The 17,581-nt window shown below is 64.5% G+C and overlaps 5 protein-coding genes across 5 annotated transcripts; all 5 read left to right on the forward strand.

Moving 5' to 3' along the window:
• Positions 1-399: 399 nt before the first annotated feature.
• On the forward strand, positions 400-5,973 carry LMJF_06_0900 (conserved hypothetical protein; the record flags this gene model as incomplete). Its single annotated transcript, XM_001680809.1, has 1 exon — positions 400-5,973. The coding sequence occupies one exon, from the start codon at positions 400-402 to the stop codon at positions 5,971-5,973; it is 5,574 nt and encodes a 1,857-aa protein (XP_001680861.1).
• Positions 5,974-6,874: 901 nt separating this feature from the next.
• Positions 6,875-7,540, forward strand: LMJF_06_0910 (conserved hypothetical protein; the record flags this gene model as incomplete). Its single annotated transcript, XM_001680810.1, has 1 exon — positions 6,875-7,540. One exon carries the CDS (start codon positions 6,875-6,877, stop codon positions 7,538-7,540), a length of 666 nt encoding a protein of 221 aa, XP_001680862.1.
• A 701-nt stretch (positions 7,541-8,241) lies between these two features.
• LMJF_06_0920 (conserved hypothetical protein) lies at positions 8,242-9,591 on the forward strand (the record flags this gene model as incomplete). Its single annotated transcript, XM_001680811.1, has 1 exon — positions 8,242-9,591. The coding sequence occupies one exon, from the start codon at positions 8,242-8,244 to the stop codon at positions 9,589-9,591; it is 1,350 nt and encodes a 449-aa protein (XP_001680863.1).
• A 2,124-nt stretch (positions 9,592-11,715) lies between these two features.
• LMJF_06_0930 (2,4-dienoyl-coa reductase-like protein) lies at positions 11,716-13,908 on the forward strand (the record flags this gene model as incomplete). Its single annotated transcript, XM_001680812.1, has 1 exon — positions 11,716-13,908. The coding sequence occupies one exon, from the start codon at positions 11,716-11,718 to the stop codon at positions 13,906-13,908; it is 2,193 nt and encodes a 730-aa protein (XP_001680864.1).
• Positions 13,909-15,625: 1,717 nt separating this feature from the next.
• LMJF_06_0940 (conserved hypothetical protein) lies at positions 15,626-17,407 on the forward strand (the record flags this gene model as incomplete). Its single annotated transcript, XM_001680813.1, has 1 exon — positions 15,626-17,407. The coding sequence occupies one exon, from the start codon at positions 15,626-15,628 to the stop codon at positions 17,405-17,407; it is 1,782 nt and encodes a 593-aa protein (XP_001680865.1).
• Between the last annotated feature and the right edge of the window lie 174 nt (positions 17,408-17,581).

The following is a 17,581-nucleotide window of genomic DNA, read 5'->3' on the forward strand; positions in this document are numbered from 1 at the left end:
TCAACGCCGCGCGCTATTCGGCAGAGAGCCTCACCACGGCTGCGCGGCTCTCTTGGACCTACACACACACACACACACACACACACACACACAAGCCTCCCGCCGCTCGCCTGCAGCCGCTGCCGTCTTCCGCTCTGTCTGCCCGTCTTCTCTGTTTAGTGGCGCGTCGCACTGACACAGCGCCGCGGACGGCGAAGGGGGCTCCTCAGTGCGCCCTGCAAGGCGCGGTGGCACCGGTGGCAGTGGCAGTGACAGTGACAGAGCAAGCAAACTAAAGGAAGGGCGAAGCGAAGACGTGGACGCGTGTGTTGCCGAGCACCGCACGCAGACCCGCTCCTCCCCTGCTCTTCTCCGCTTCGTTTTCTTTGCTTGCGTACGAGTGTATGCTCGCGTTCGGTGATGAGGGAAGCAGTGCCGTTAGCGGCACTGAGCTCACCGTCGAGCAACAGTGACGCGTCGGCAGGTATTGCAGGGGCACCGCTATCAGACGAACTTGCGGGGGCGGTGGTGACGGCCCACGAGCGCTGTGGTCTTCGTGCGGCATCACCGACCGCTGCCCCTGCCGGACGCCATCGCAGCGACAAGCGCTGCCGGGAGCCTTGCGTCCCCCGATCTCTGTCTCACAGCACCGCCCCTCAGCGCCAAGACGGCGGCGCATCCGAGACGCCGTCTTGGCGAATGAGCCCTGAAGAGAGTCGCGGTTCCGCTCAGAAATCTGAAGGCGGCAATCTCCTGGAGCTCCTTACCCGCGTGTCCTCGACACGTAAAGACCTCGACGCTGTCTCCACTGGTGTGGTCGCACCACCTTCGCCTGGCATAATCACCTCTGCACAGATGAAGGAGCCAGCAGCGTGCTCGCAGTCCCTGGATGCGCCGCTCGGCGGCGCGCTGTCGGTGTTTGATAGCCCCAAGGTCGGGGATCCCGCGAGGGGCGGCGTGGCCGAACGTGCCACCGTCGACAACCTCGACGCTGATGAGTACACACAAACACCGTTATTCCGCGTACTCTCGCTGCCACGCGGACTGATCGGTGATGATGCGGCGCCGCGCACCAGACGCTCCGAGGTGTGGCAGCCGGCTGTGGCGGGTAGCGAGAGCAAAGCCAGCATCGCGACGATGCCAGCGGCGTCGGGAAGGGCGCTGCAGGAGACAGACAGCGACGACAAGGACGCGCCATCTCTAGTGCTCCACGGCCTCGTCGCACCGCAACTGTCGCCAGGGGGCATGCGAAGCGGAGACCGCGGCGTCGAGGACTGCGGTGCCCCCGCTGCGTCGGCGGAGTCTACACCGTTGCTTCCCCTCTGTGCGTCTGTCAGTAGTGGCGGCAGCGTGTTTGTTAGCAGGCAGCTGCGCGCTGAGTCGCCTGGTACGGCGCTGACCACGCCCACCGACGTAGCGATGGCAACCTCCGCAGCCGCACGCAGTCGGTCTGTCACCAGTGGCACACCGCTGCTTGACTCGTTCCGCATCGTTCTCTCCCCATGCCCCAGCAGCATCGCGCCAGCCTTCTCCCTCGTGCCATGCCCCACAACGCCGCGGGTGTTGTCGCCGGTGTTGGTCTCAGCGCAAAATGTGCAGCAGCGATGGCGTGATCGGGTCCGGGCTCGCACGAGGGTCGGTGTTGGGAGTGGGAGCGGCACCTCTCCCCTAACATCCACCACGGGTGCGCTGGACCCTCTTGGCGGGCATACTTTGTGGACTCAGCCTCCGCTGCACCCAGCCCATGTAGCGGGGTTCTCGGGTTGCGGCAGCGCAGTCAGCGACGGTGACTGGCACGCGGCGTCTGTGACACCACTGCACGACGGGGCACCACCACCATCGCGGCGGCCCGGTGGTAGGGGTGACGCAAGTGGGATTGCCGGGCCGATGCCCCTTAGCTCCTCCTGCTTGAGTGCCGCGGCGAGCCTGTCGAAGGAAGTGCCCGGGGTGAGGCGGGGGCACGTCAGCTCACTACTATGCGGTGCGCCACCGTGCAGCGGCCCCGGCAGCGGTCGCGACCACGCGGACACGCTGTCGCTTCGCCTTTCCCTCCCCCGGCCAATTTGCACCTCCCTCGACGCAACGCCGCCGCCTGCACGCCAGCTGCAACAGCATCCCGGCAGTGCGCACAACCCGCATGCCTCGGCAAACACCATTACACAGAGCCTGTCACCTTATTTGCCTGCGGCACGCGCGTCGTCGCCTCCATCGCTGCCGCGGCAGGCCGAGCCGCCTCGTTCGCTGCGTCCGGACCACGGCCAGCGTGACAGCGCCGACAGCAGCGACGTGCCACCGTGGCCTCCCACGCCCGTGACGACGGGGCACCACCACGACGGCGGCTTCCGCACCTCTCCCACGGATGCAGCATCGCACTCCAGTAACACCTGCCCGTTGCCCGCGCAACCCTTTGTTTTCTCGGCGTCGGCATCGCAGCGCCGCCTCCAGCCCTCAGCGGTAACGGACTCGGTCCCATCGCCGTCTGCGTGCGCCGGGTTGCAGCCGCGCGCTCGGCTGTATCGCGAATCAAGGCACTTCGAGCCCCTCTGCGTATTGGGCGACACCGCGCCGATGAGACGGTTGTCGCCGCTGCAGGCCGACTCGTTTGCAGACGCGGCCGGCCGGTGCGTTGGGGACGGGATAACCGTGCTAGCGGCCGCTTCGCTCGAACAAACGGATGTGGAGGGCTTGGTGTCGACGTGCTCGACGCCGCCGCCATCTCTGACGGTGGTGCCGCCACGGCCCTCGCTGTTGTTCACCTCACAGCGCGTGTCAGGGCGCACTTCGTCGGCCAGAGGAGAGGATGTGCGCCTATGGAACGCGACGCCGGCCAGCGCGCAAAGGATGACGCTGACATCGACTAGTCTGGAACGTGGCAGCCCGTTGGCGCGAGCAACAAGGGCGTCGGCAACGTCTTCGTGGGCCCTGTCGCTCTGCTCATCACCGACCGCAGTGGCAGACGTCGGCGGCGTGGGCAGCAAAGGCGGGACGACGCCTACGTGCCGCGGGGGCAGGAGGCCCCACGGCTCTGCCGCGCCGCACACGTCCCCCGCGGACGGAGACGGCCTCGGGCACTTTGGGGTGGAGTCGAAGCTCCGTGGTCTGCAGCGCATTCGAGACGCGCACCCTTCCTCGTCGACCGGCGTGAGCAGCGCCGTCTCCGCGTGCACCGGGGTCGTTGTCGGGGGAAGCCAGCAAGCTGCTCCATTCACACTTCGCGTCGACAGCGAGATTGGTGGAGCGGGTAGCAACGACTCGGGCAGCTTCGGCGTCTACGTGCCATCGGCACTGCTACCGGGGCCACCTCCGCCGTTGGTAGCGCTGCCGGCAGGCCAGTGTCCCCCCTCAACAGCCTCTCTCTGCAGCGGCGACTCAGCGCCCCCAGCGGCGGTCACCAGCACTGCGGCCACCAGAGCAACATCCTCCGCCCAGTATACCTCGCCGCTGCAGTGCCCCTCGCCGGTGCTGTGCACTTGTGAACGAAATACCGTGCTGGCAGCTGCCGCGGCCACGAATGAGGCTCTGGTTGAGGACAACGATGTGGTGACAGCGCTGGAGGAGGGTGCTGCTCAAGCGGACATCTCGGCAGCACTTGACGCGTCTCTCGACGTCAGCGCCACTGCTGCCGAAGGCGTGCCGGCACTGTTGCCCGCGTCGGTGCCTTCGGCGTCACCCGCTACGCAGTTTCGGTGGGCGTTTAGCTCGCTGCGCGGCTGCCGAAGGAGACAAGAGGACAGCGTCATGATGGTCGCGGACCTGCCGGTGCGCGTGCGGAGAAGCACCCCTGCAGCGCCGGCCACTGCCACGACTGCTGCCGCTCCTTCTTCCACTGGAGCAGCCAGCGAAGCGAGTGCGCGAAGAGAAGCCGGGGCCGTGCGCGAAGACACGGAGCGGGCCGATGCGGACTCGATGTCAACACAGGAGGTGACGGCGACGGCGCGCCACGCCACGAATGTGCGAGACGAGGTTGTCTTCGCCTGCTTTGGCGTCTTCGATGGCCACTGCGGCGACACCGTGGCGTCCCTGGCCTCGCAGTTCTTTCCGGAGCACTTCGAGCACGCCCTGCAGGCTTACCAGAGACAGCTGGAGCAGGGCCAGCGAAATGGCAGAGGCGCGTCTCGTGGTACCGACAGCTCCGCACAGCGGAGGAGGGGAGACCTTGGAAGCTGCAGCGTATGTCCCGAAGGGCCACGGGCGGAGCGTCTACGTGGCCATCACGAGACAGCGCCGATGGAAGCGGTCGAATTTCAGCGGGTTGTGAGCGCTGCCCTTGTGCAGGCACTTTTGCACCTGGACCTGACGTTGTACGACCTCCTCCACCACGCTACACACGGCCTCTCCTCCCAGCATCGTGACGCAGGGTCGACCGCGAGCGTGGCAACGTTTTTCAAGCTACCGACAACGTCTGCGCCGCACCACGGCGGTGCGAGAGCGGTGGTGGGCAGCTGCACAAGCGGCACCCTGTCGTTGGCAACAGGTGCCGGTGACGCGCCGTCAAACGGTGGCGGCTCTGCCGCCACTCGCACACCGGCAACGCTGGATGAACTAGGGCCGCAAGGGGTGCCTGGCGAGGCGTCCACCCCACCGACGCCGGCCGCGCACGCAGAGGACACGTATCGGCTCTGCATCGCGAATCTGGGTGATAGCCGTGCCATCATCGGCAATCTGCAGACGGGCGAGCTTCTGCTCAGCACCACTGACCACCGCATCTCTGCCTACCCGTCCGAGGCAACCCGGATCCAGGCCGCCGGTGGCGTCGTCGAGCTTGGACGCGTCGACGGCAGCCTCGACGTGACGCGGGGTCTCGGGGACTACCGGTACAAGGTTTCACCGGCGCAGTGGTGGTCCTCCACCGCCCCAGCATCAGCGACCGCTGTCTCCGCAAGTGTGTCATTGACGTCGCTTGCGGCCTCTGCTGTAGCGACCAACGCCGCCACCACGGCAACACTGACAGCGATGGGGAGGAGCAACTCCGCGACCGCCACCGCCACATCGTCGTCAGCGCCCGTCAAGGTAGTTGCAGAATCGGTGCCGCCCGCGAGTACGCCGCGTCACAGCGATGCCTCCGAAGGCTGCTTCGCGGTGCGGGGACTGCGCTGGCAGTCGTGCTCAAGTACACTTCGGAGTCCGACGGGTGACAACATGGAAGGTGGCGGTGCTTCAACGACAGTTTTTCTGTGTGGTAGCAATGCGCGCTGCACTGATGACGAGGTGAAGCCGGTGCCTGCACCCCCATCACAAGGGCCGCCTCCATCCGGCGCTCCCGAAAGTGGAGCCTATGCACCCGCGGTACAGGAACAGCGCTGGCAGCAGGTGCCGTCCCCAGGCCCCTCGTCGCCCATCTCGCCGCCATCGCCGTTTTCCTCGTGGTCTCCGCTGGCGTCGGCATCGGCTGTCACGCTGACACACAACGCCGTGAGCAACATCGCCGACGTGTATGAGTGGGAGGTGCGCCGTGGCGAGGTGCTGATCATGGCATCCGACGGCGTCTGGGACCGTATGACGTCCGAGGACGTGCTCGCCTTTGTGCGCCGTGAGTTGGCAGCGGCACAGCAGCAGTCCAAGGGAGGTGCGACGCGGTTGACGCGCAGCGGCGGCGCTGCAGTGGAAGCGTCGGATGGTGCGGGGATGGAGGGGAGGGGGTTGCCAGAGGCTGGTGGGGCGGATGCAGGGGCATCCAACACAACTGAGGTATCACTGTTGCTCCTCCGCGAGGCGCTCGAGCGGACTCCGCTGCGGCAACCGTCACCGTGCGACGAGCAAGGGTGTGCGAGTGCTCGCTCCTCCCCCGCTGCCGCGCTCTGCACGCCAGGCGGCAACGGAGCTGCCGTGTGTGACCAACACGACGACGAAGCGGCGGATTCGTTGTCGAGCACGACCGGCAGCGCGCCATGCTTCTTCGCTGTGCAGGCGGCAGCGCGGCGGTTGACGGAGCACGTCGTGGACAACCTCTCGGGCAGCGACAACACCTCCGTCGTGGTGGTAGCCTTTGACTGAGAAGCGACGTGCGAGTGATGTCGGCTTTGCGGTAGACGGGTGGGCGGCGCTGGGGGGGGTAGATTGTGCTGGGCTGCGGCGGCCTCCATGGTGCTACACTCTGCCGGCCCCTCGTACCTGAGGCTACCCGGGCGGCGCGTAGGAGGGTACTCTTTGTTTCGTTCCCCCCTCCCTCTCTGCTGAACGCGCCCACACACGCACACTCACACGCACGCTCACGCGTACATGGAGATGCGCACGCCGCCCGCACGCATGCGCAGCGAGGGATAACACAGCACATTCAAAACATAAGGATGGCGACGCAGGCGGCGCGCCAGGGCTTGGCGAGGATCAGCTTCGTCTTCGTCGTCCCCCGCAGTGCGCAATATCTGAGGGCGGACGGGATGGACACGCGTGTGACCGCGTTGAAACGGAAGACGTCGAGGGGCAAGGACGCACTGCGAGCAGAGGAGGGGCGGGGCGAAGGTGTGTGTGTGTGTGTGTGCCTGCTGCATGCCTTTTCCTATGCGCACGGGCGCGTCTGAGCGCATGGTGCCGCCTCCGGTTACGACTCGCATGGAGGATCTCGACATGAGGGCTATCACCGAACACGCCACGCCCCGGTCTCACGGTTTGTCTTACACTCTCCTTCCCCCTCTCTCTCCTACCCCGCCTTCTCCTTCACGTGGATACGCTGTGCAGGCCGAGGCGCACGCAGTCGCGCTCACGCAATTCTGCTCCGTGGCACCCTACACAGCGCTTGCTCAGAGGAGAGAGTGGGTACGTTGGGTGCGGACTGTTGCCGGAGTGCCGCTGCGCGCACCGCCTCCTCGTACTGTTTTCGTTGTCATACGTTCTCCCCAGCTGCGGCGTCGCCTCGCCTCACCTCGTCCCTCTTCTCTCTCCCAGGCACCACCTCTTCATGGACTACGAGGCCGCGGTGGCGCGCCTCTCTTCGCCCACCTTTTTCGCCATCCTCCACGCGGCCCTCGGCGGCGCTGGCGAGCACGAGGCCGCGACCTCGGCGGAAGTGGTGCGGAAGCCGTTCTGGGCAGGGTTTTCGGTAGGCTTTGCCCTCACCCTTGTTGCGACGCTTGCGGTCATGAAGGGCTTCGTGGCGTCGCTGTTCCGCCGGCCGTTGGCGAAGTGCCGGCAGTTGTGCAGCCTCGCTGCGACCGGTGAGCCGGTGAAGATGGTGCTTGTCGTCCGGAAGGATCTCAAGATGAGCAACGGCAAGATCGCCGCGCAGTGCGCGCATGCCGCGGTGGCCATCGTCGAGGAAATTCTGGCCTTCAAGTCAACCACGACGAAGAGCCCGCGGTCTGGCCTAAACCCCGTGTCCGCGTTGTGGGTACAGTGGTATGACGCGTGGAGGGCCAGCGGCTGCTCGAAGGTAGCTCTGCAGTGTCCTGATGAGGCTGCCATGATGGCGCTGGCGAAGCACGCGCGGCAGGTGAACCTGCCTCACTACGTCATCCGCGACGCCGGCCGCACGCAGGTGGCGCCGGGTAGCAAGACCGTCGTCGCCGTGGGACCGGGGCCGAAGAGTTTGGTGGACGAGGTGACTGGGCAGCTGAAGCTGCTCTGATGAAGCGCACACGTGTGCGCACGCATGTGCGTCCGCTGATTGGATTCGAGCTGTTTGGCGGACCTCGTGAAGATGGCGGATGCAAGGGGGGAGGAGGTGGCATGCTTTGGAACAGCGGTCGCGGCGAAGCAGCCGCAAGTGTGATGCGCAAAAAACGAAACCAAGGAACGCACGCACAAGCCCGTTGGCAAGACAACGGCGTGGCGCGAGACGATGCTGTGCCTAGGCACGGCCTCACCCTCTCCTGAAGAGGGGTGGGCTTCCATCGACTTTTCCTCCGCTCCGGCATTGTCGTGAAGACAAGCACACACACACACACACACACAGAGCGATATACAGACATGCAGTCCGTTGTTGAACGCCTTCTGGGTGGATGCACGCATTCGACATTGACTCGCTCCCACCTTTGCCGTGCCCTCTCTCCGTCTCCCTCTCTATCACACATATCGGATCTGAAACGACACCACACACACACACACACACACACACACACACACACATCTGTGCGCGCCGCGCTCCCGCCACTCGCCTTGCGCGGCAGTTCTCGCGCAACGAAATTGCCTCCGCCTCCCGTCCTCCCCCATTTTCTTGTTTGCTTCTTCGTGCCTTCGCTTGCTCTGCCACGCAACCGGCGGCGTTGCCCACTCCCGCTCGCAGCCGATCTCCTTCCCTGCTCGGATCACCTCTGACCGCTACCAGCCATGACTCAAAAACTGCTGTTGGCGGAGGGCCTTGACCTGCTGCGCCAGTGCGAGCAGCACGAGTACGACGTGGATCGGACAAAACTTCGCATCAGCAGCCACAACCGCTACTGCAGCGAGCTTGGGCGGCTGCTGCAGAGCTACGACACGGTGTACCACCAATACGTGCGTGGCATCCAGATCTTGAACTACGTGCGCCACACAGCCCTCGCGGACACGAACCCCGTAAACGCGCAATACGCCAAGAACCTGTCAGAGTTCTGCGCTGCTAAGATCACGGCGTACATGACGCGGTGCAGCAACATCATTCGCAAGACTGACGGCATTCTTGTGCCCATCGAGCAGATCGACCTCATCACGAAGGAGGGCTACGTCCCGGAGGACACCATCTACCTGCAGGACGGCATCACGTACCCGTTGTCGCGGAAGGAGAAAGTCATAGCGAAGGAGTTCGCGCTCACGGCCGGCACGTACGTCCTGACGCTCAAAAACCGTGACGACTACACGCTGGCGGCGCCGGAGGTGGACGTGGCGCTCGTGGTCCTGCCTCAGCGAGGCAGCGGCTTTGAGCCGTCGCGCGTAGAGATGAAGTTGCCGTGCCAGTGTGGGTGGCGCAAGGTGGTCGGCGTCGCGGATGTGTCGACGGTGCAGCTGGAGATCCGCTACAGCGGCATCCGCGATGCGCACGTTGACGTGATCTTCCAAAAATGGTGCGCCATCGAGGACATCGGCCGCTCCGGCGGCGTGGTGAACGGCCCCGGCCCAGCGCTGTCGCCGTCCGCCTTCGATGGTGGTGATTACAACTCGGTATGCAAATCCCCGCCAAACCGCGGCGGTAGCGGCGGCGCTGCGGGCGGCTTCTCCCATCACTCGTGCACGCCCGCCCATGTGTCGGCAAGTGACGCGGGGGCGCCGGCGCACCAGCAGCCGCAGCAGTGGGTGAACAGTCTTCCGCAGCTGCCGGATGATGAGCTGGCGACGCTGGCGAACTACAACGTGCCCTCGGCGAGTCTACCAACGGTGCCGGACCGCCCCGCCGACGGCAGTGGAGCTGCTTCGTCGGCAGCGCCCTCCTCGGCCGAGGACCCATGGACAGCGCTCGCCAACCTCAACGTCCCGTACGCACCAACGACGCGCAACGCACCGAGTGCGGCGTCCGTCATGCAGGTGCCAGAGCCGGTGGAGGTGAATCCGGCTGGCATGACGTGTCGCCAGCGGCTCGACAAGATCCACCAGCTAATGGACGCGTGGCCCTCGATCGGTGTGGTCGCCTGCGCGCTGCCGGCTGAGCCACAAGGCTTCATGCAAGGCGTCCAGGCTCTGCCTTTTCCGCGTGAGCTCTCAGCGTGAGCTCTCGAAGAGTGGAAGGGCGTCGCGCATAAGCGTGTCTCGCGTGCTCGCTCTCGTGCCTCGTTCCTTCTCCTCTGTATTCCACTCGACACCTCACCTAGGGTGGCGTCACAGGGTTCGCCACCCCACACTCTGTCTAGGGACGCCAGGTAGCCTACGGCCGGCCGTCGGGCATGGCTGGGCGGGCTCTTTACCGATGGCGGACAGCTGGTCGGAGCTGGCGCTGTGCGGAAGAGACCTGCCGACATGGCCACGTTCGGAGAAGCTCACTGCGAATCGCGTGAACGAATCGCCATGTGTACCCACCCACTCCTTCTGCCGCGTTCGATGCGCTGCGGGCGGTGATGAGTAGGCTCGGTGTCCTTGACCTAGCCGCTATGTAGCGGGGGCCGATGAGCTGTGTGTGTGTGTGTATGTTTGTGTGTGTCCATGCAGCTGCATTTTATGTTGACGTGCTCGTGGTGGGTCGCTGCGTGGGCACGTCGAGGGGGTAGGTGGGCGTGTGGGTGGATGGCGGACGGGGCAAAAGGATGGCTGCCCTCCTCGCTTACTACAGCATCGACCAAATCGTTGCTTGCGCGCACGGCCGCTCTTGCGCTGTGCGACATGTGGGCGCAGTGGACGGCGAGCGACGGTGATGCTGCGCTTCCGACGATGTGTGCTCGCTCATGCATACGTATGCCATTGTCGCGCCATCTCCCTCTTTCTTTCTCTCTCCTCTGTCGATCGCCCGCTGGGTGGATGACGCATATATCCCCCAGCCTTCCCTCTCGCCCGTTGCCCCTCGTGTGGTATTCTGTCCCCGCCGGCGTTCAGCAGCCACTGTGTATGCTGCGAGCCTCATCTGACACGGGAGCGGACGAAGGGGAGACGCATTGACTGCACCGCGCGTGAAAACGGGGCCGATGCGCGTGCATGCGTTGCGTGTGTGCATGCAGCAGGAGAGGAGACGGCAGCGACACACGCACTAGGCGAGGGGGTGCGTAGATAGAGCCACACACACACACACACACACACACACACACACGAGACCATGGTTCGCGTACTCCGTCATATGCAGACGGAAAGAACAAGTCTTCCTTCATGGTTTGCTCTTGTCCACCTCCATGTTTGTCACGCGGCTTCCCTGCTGTCCCTCTCGCTGAGCGCTCTCCCTCCTTTCCGTTCCGCTGTGCGGCGGTGCGCGTGGATGTGCGTTGAGCTCTGCTGCGTTGCATCTTAAACATGCATATTTTCGCTGTCGCTTCGTTTCTGTTCGTAATCCCCACACTCCGCGACGGCGCCCGTGTCGGTTGTGCGACTGTGAGCCATTCTGCTTGCGGGGCTTTCGCGGTGAAGCGGTCTCCTGCTTGTCCCCCGCCCCCCTCTCCCTCCCTTCGTCGCTCCAGCGGATGCGTTCTCCTTCGCGCTCGCTGTCGCTGTGCCGTTGCTCTCCCTCAGCACCATCGCGGATGCGTGTGCGTCTGTGTGGGCAGCGCCGAGCAGCCTTACGCCGAAGAGTCCGCCACGGTTCTTCGGAGAGACCCGCGCTCACGACACAGAGGGTGTGCGAGCGTCCGTTCATTCGATCGCGATGCTGAGAGAGAGAGCGCGCAGTGGCAGCGCCAACAACTTCCCCCTCCTCCCCCCAAAGACTACGTGACGTGATGTGACGCTGTGCCACGGCGACGGCCGTCCCCTTTGCCCTCTCCTCTTCGCCCTCCGCGCTGCGGCTGTGCCACTCCCCACCCCTGCTCTCTCACGCCCTCGAACACGGACATCAATGCTCCTCTGGTGTCGTTACCCAATACTTTCTCCTCTTCTGCTGCGGACGTTCGGCCTCCGCCCTCCCCGGGCACACACGCATGCACGCGCACGTGTTCCACTTTGGACTCGGCAACTTCCCTGCGCTGTGCTGCCGCACCGTCCCCATCCCCCCTTCCCAGCACTCTACTCAAGGCAGAGTGCTCGACAGCGGCCGCGGTGTGGGGGGATCGCTCATACGCAGCCGCACTCCCCGGTGCACGCGCAAGCCGCCCGGTGCTCCTGCACACGCCGATCCTTCCTCTGCGCGCTTCTCTTATCGCGGGCCCAGAATTGTTCGCGCCCCCCCCCCCCCCCCACCCCCACGCCCTTCACGCGCTGATGGCAGCCAGCTTTACCTCCTCGACCGGCAGCAGCGCCGTGGTGCCGGCGGTCGCGTCGCGGCTCTTCACGCCGATTCGGATTGGCCGGCACATACAGCTGCCGAACCGCTTCTACATGCAGCCCATCTACCTCAACATGGAGAGTGAGCTCAAGTGCTACGGCGACGAGCACATGGCCGCGATGGCCGCCTTCTTTGGCGAGCGGGCACACTACGGCGCGAAGCTGATCGTGGTCGGCGGCATCGGCACGTCGAGACTCGGCCGGTGGAAGAAAGATGCACTGATGCTTGGCACCTTCGACGCCGCCAAGGCGCTCTCGCGCGTCACACAGGCGGTGCACAGCGAGGGCGGTTACGTACTCGCCCAAGCCTTCCACGCGGGTCGCGCCGCCCGCAAGCGTTATTTTGTGTCCGCCACGTCAACGCCGTCGCCGGTGCAGCCGATCCGCAACACGCACCCGTACAGGATACCTGGCTCTCTGATAGACTACGTGGTGTCCGAGTACGAGCGGTTTGCACGGCTAGCCGAGGAGGCCGGGTTCGATGGGGTCGAGATCCCCGTCAGCGAGGGCAGCCTCCTGCACAACTTCCTGTCCTCCGCCGTGAACACGCGGCAGGACGCCTTTGGCGGGTCGCTGGAGCGCCGGCTCGAGATCACAGTACGCGTGCTCGAAACCATCAAGAACTCCCTAGCGAACCCCGACGGTTTTGTGGTGGCGTTGCGGCTATGTCTGCACGACCTGAAGGTCGGCGGTACGCCGATGGCCGAGACGCTGCGGGTCGCCGAAGTACTCGCCAAGAGCGGCCGCATCGACCTCTTGAACACGAGCGTCGGCATGCACGACTCGCCCGTTCAGACGCTGTCAGCCTACGTGCCGCACGGCACGTTTTCGCGGTCCTGCCAGCTGCTGAGGGAGCGGCTGACGGAGGTCGGCGCAGCGGATGTGCCGGTCGTTGCGTCGCACCGGTTGCACACCATCGAGCTCTCTGAGAAGTTGCTCGAGAAAGGTGTGTGCGACATGGTCGGTGTCGCGCGTCCGCTGCTCGCGGACCCGCAGTACATCACCAACGCAGCGGCGGGTCGCAGCGAGGAGAGCATCCCTTGCATCGGCTGCAACCACTGCGTCAACCGGCTGTACAAGCACCAGCGCATCACGTGTGCGTTGAACCCCATCTCGGGCTACGAGCTCCAGCGCGGATGGAGGCCGGCGAAGTACCGCAAGTCTGTCGCCGTTGTCGGGGCAGGCGCGGCGGGCGTGACGTGCGCGCTGACGCTGTGGCGCCGTGGCCACGACGTCACGCTATTTGAGAAGGAGAGCGTCATTGGCGGCCAGCTGAACCTCGCGAAGCGCGTGCCTGGCAAGGAGAACTACCAGGCCGTGCTGGAGTACTGGACGCGGCAGCTGCGGCAGTCCTCCATCAACGTCCGCCTCAACACTGAGTTCACCCGCGAGGAGGTAACTCGCAACCACCAGTTCTTCCACGCTGTTGTCATGACGCACGGCTCAGTGCCGCGCCGCATCTCGTCCCACGTCATCGCCGGTGCGTCCGAGTGCCCGCTCATCGTGCCCTTCTCGCGCATCCTCGACGGCAGCGTCACGGCAGGTCGCCGCGTCGTCATCGTCGGCAACGGCGCCATCTCGCATGACGTCGCCTCCTTTCTGCTGCACGACCCCCGCGTCTCGCGCGAGGTCTCGCTGTACCTGGACGAGTGGGGCGTCAACCTTGAGGACGGCAGCCTGTTGGGCAGCCCGGAGCTGCGGATGCCGCGCAACAACCGCGTGGTCACCATCTTCAACAAGGCGGACAAGGACGCGGACCTTTCCAGAGGCTGGGGCTGGACACAGAAGCTCTGGATCCAGCAGCACGCGAGCACTGTGGTGAAGCACGGCATGCTCGAGAACTTCGACGCCGCCGGCGTGCACATCTCCACGTTGCCACCGGACAGCCGCAAGTTCTTCGTGCCGTGCGATACCATCGTCTGGTGCATTGGCATGCTGCCGAACATCACCTACGGCACATGGATCTACGAGTGGATGAAGGATGGCGCGAAGGTGCGAGGTGAGATGATTGGTGACTTTAGCATCTACACGGCCGGCTCGTGCCGTGACAGCTACACCGGCGACGGACACGGCGAAGAAGATCTGCTCCAGTGCGTCCACGAAGGGTACGAGATTGGCTACAAGATATGAGGCTGACATCTCGATAGTCGCGGGGAGGCGGCGGCCTGTGCCTGGTGCAGGATCCACACATCTTTCCCGCGCTTTGCGTTGCTCGCTCGTTGCTAGCCTGCCCTGCAGCGCTGGCCTGCTTGCGTGTGGGGACAGGGTGTGGGGCCTCCGGAATGGCTGATGTGCAGCGAAGAGAGGGCCGGGGGAGGGGCGATGCGGGGGGGGGGGATGTCGCCGCACCGCTGCGGACGCCATCTGGTGTTCAATCCAATGCACACACGAGCAAGGCAAGTCGACAGAAAGCGTTTGCGTGGCAGCGGGGGCGAGTCGTAGGAGCGGCGACGAGCGGCACAATGGGCCGTGTTGGTGTGTGTAGGTGTGTTGGTGTGTAGACGTGTGTGTGTGTGTAGACGTGTGTGTGAAAGGGCGGAGAGGGCGGGGCCAATGTGTCTGAGATCGAGTTTGTTGGGCGTCGCCTGGTGCTCGATCCTCAATCTCGCGGCCCCCCTTCACCTCCGCTTCCGCACATGCATGCAAGTGCGATGACGAGGGCTCAGGGCATTGGGAGGAAGCGATGTACAACCGCAGGTGAGGTGTCTCGATGAGGCAACGTTGGCTATGTGGCAGCACGCAGGTGTGTCTCGCTCAATACTCTCATCAGCGAACTCAGATACGCGGTCGTACGGATGTGCAACACCAGCAGCGATGTGGCTGCATCAACACCTCTCGCCACCACCACCCCTTCACTTGCGCACATCGCCGCCTTGCATTCTTCACCGTTTCGGTGCCTCGGTAGGTGTCCGAGATATGCGCTCATGCTGATCGTCGTGTTGAATTCGTCCCTCTTCCTCTCTCTCTCTCTTGCGCCTGTGCGCGTGCGGCGTGGAGCGCAACACCACCACTCTTCGCCCTTACCCGCTCACTGGCACACCTGCGCGCGCACACACTCACATACACACACAACCGTCGAAGGGGGGAGCCACGAATACGGCAGCAGGTGCTACGCCAAAGTGTAGATTCTCGCCTCGCCTATCCCCTCAACCAGCAGCTGACCACACACTCACTCACTCAGCAGCCCTCCTTCCGCATTTGTGAGAAGACGCAGGGCACACTCGCACACCCGACTCCTCGACCCCCCTCCCCCTCCTCCCTCCCCTCACCCCTTACGGAGAAGCTCTTGACCTCCTCCCTCAATAATATTATTATTACTGTTGTTGTTCCAATCGACCTCCTCCCCTTCCCCATCATCTCCACTCCCCCCCTCATCATCCCCCCACCGCGCCGTTGCCTTTTCACTTTCTGCAGATTTTTTTTTAGCGGATTTGTACGGCGCTTCGTCTGGCAGCGTATCTCGTCCGCATCGCCGTTCACCTCTCCATCGTTATCAACATCGTCGTTGTCCTTCGCGTGTTGGCGTGCGCATCCGTACGCATTCGCCTCACGCTGTCTGCCGCTTCCCCCTGTATGTGCGTGCGTGCCTTCCCTCCCTCCCTCCCTCCCTCCCTCCCTCCCTACCCACACACGTACGCGCGCACGCCCTTAGCTGCTGCAGGCATCATCAGCTGTGCATCCATCGCGCTGCGATACGTGCGACATGTCGCTGCCCCCTCGGGGCCCCTCATCGCCGCCGGCGAAATGTCCGCAGGAGTGCGTTGCCTCTTCATGTGTGTCGCTTCCCATAACACCACCGTGTATCGCCCGCCGCGTATTGCCTCTCTTCCCGCCACCGGGTTGGCACATGTACGACGCCTACCGCAACTGCTTCCAGTACCGGCCAGATGTGCAACGGAAGCTTGTCAAGGCGGTGCAGCGGGAGAGGCACCTGCGGCACCTGGCTGCACCACACGCAGGAGACGCCGCTACTTCGAGTGCGGAGGTGAGTGCTGCAGTGTTGCGCAAGGAAGTGATGGAGATGGATAGCACATGCTGCTGCTGCGCTCTGGATGCAGCGCATCTATTCGCCACCCCAGAGGACATGCCGACCCCGCCTCTGCCGCTCTCTCGCTGCGAGCTGCACGAGGTCCTCCTGGCGCTGTCGCCGCGCTGGCAGAGCTACCCGTGGCGGCTCTGTTTCGACACCGCCAGTGACGGATTCAGCCTCTCCAGCCTCTACCGCTGCATGGAGGCGGTGGATGCGAAGCAGTCGCAGGTGAAGACCGTCGCCTTCGGGCTGTTTTTTGTGCACTCACGCGAGGACGCCGCGCTGACGAACGCGCAGACCGCGAGCCCGGTGGACAGCCTCTCGGCCTCGTCGACGAGCCCCTCGTACGCGTTGTGGCCACCGACTGCCGGCGCACCTCATTCGTTTTGCGAGGCGCACCACTCCAGCTCCCGCCGGTACGGCGCCGCCCACGGCGCGCTGCAGCATAGTGTGCTCGGCTGCTTCACCCCTGAGGTGCCGTGCCTCGGTCGCCACGCTGCTAACATATACTTTGGCTCCACCGACACCTTCGTCTTCCGGCTGGATCAGCTGAGCTGCGCTCCGTCGCGTGGGGCGTGGATGGCGACGGATGTGGAAAAAAAGCAGAGCTCACAAAGGGCGCAGCAGCAGGAGCAGCAGCAGCAGCATGGCAAGGCTGCTGAGCCTCACACCTGTGCCCCGGCGACCTCCACAAGAGCAGTCGGTGCAGCACCAGCGTACGGTTACGCGAAGCTTGCCCTCGCCGATGACGACATTGCGGGAGTACCGGTGCCGATGCCGAGCCGGGTGACCATTGAGCACGCCGGGGACTCGAAGCACGCCGTCGACAAGTCGATGGTACACTCGTCACCACTCCTACCGCCAAGCGAGGTGCCGCCGCTCCTGAATCCGTCGCCTCTACGGGCAGCCGTCGTTTCATCCAGCAACGCGGCTGCCATGTCCAGCGTCCACGGCGCACCCGACATCGTTGTGCCGTCCCCGCGGGGTAGGTGGCATCGACTGCTGCGCCCTGTGCAGCCGGCTCGAGTGGTGCCACACGCGCCACTGTTAGAGAAGTTCACCTGGTGCGGCAACATGCACAATAGAAAGTTCATCGTCTGCAACCCCCACTTCTTCGCCATTGGAGGCGGCCAAAGTGGGGCGGCCCTATACGTGGACGAGGCGCTGCAGTACGGCACGAGCAGCACTTGGTGCGAGACATTCAACGCGCCGTGTCTCTTCGGCCCGCGCATGGGCAGCGCCGACGTATCCTCCGTACCGTCGTTGGTGCAGTCGTACATGTCTGGAAACGACAGTCCCTCTGGCGGCCCTGCGCGCCCGACCAGCGGCTTGCCGCACGTCGAGTTCGCTATCAGCCGCGTCGTGTGGTTCAGTGTCACAGAGGACAAGCGTACTCTGCGCATGATGAGCGCCGCCGACGCATCTTTACCCTCTGCTGAGGCGCACCGCTGTGGCTGTGGGCGTTTCAGCTGCGCTAGCGCCAGCCACACCACCACTCTCGATCCGATGTCAACAGAGAAATCAACAGCGCCATCGCCGCCACCCGCCTCGACGTTTCTGCACCAGTGCGACTTGCTGCCGTTCGCGGCGCCAATGTAGAGACAGGCGCACGCACCTTCCAGGTGATTGTCGGGGAGGGGCAGAGCACAGGCCTACGCATCTCTCTCTCTCTCCAAAGCGGTGTGTGTGTGTGTGTATGCGTGCGCTCGGCAGATATCCGCTACCCGCATGAAGGCATCCGTTCCTGTATTCTTCTCCGGTCACGATGGAGAC

This window comes from Leishmania major, chromosome 6 (assembly GCF_000002725.2).
Source record: "Leishmania major strain Friedlin complete genome, chromosome 6".
Taxonomy (NCBI): Eukaryota; Euglenozoa; class Kinetoplastea; order Trypanosomatida; family Trypanosomatidae; genus Leishmania; species Leishmania major.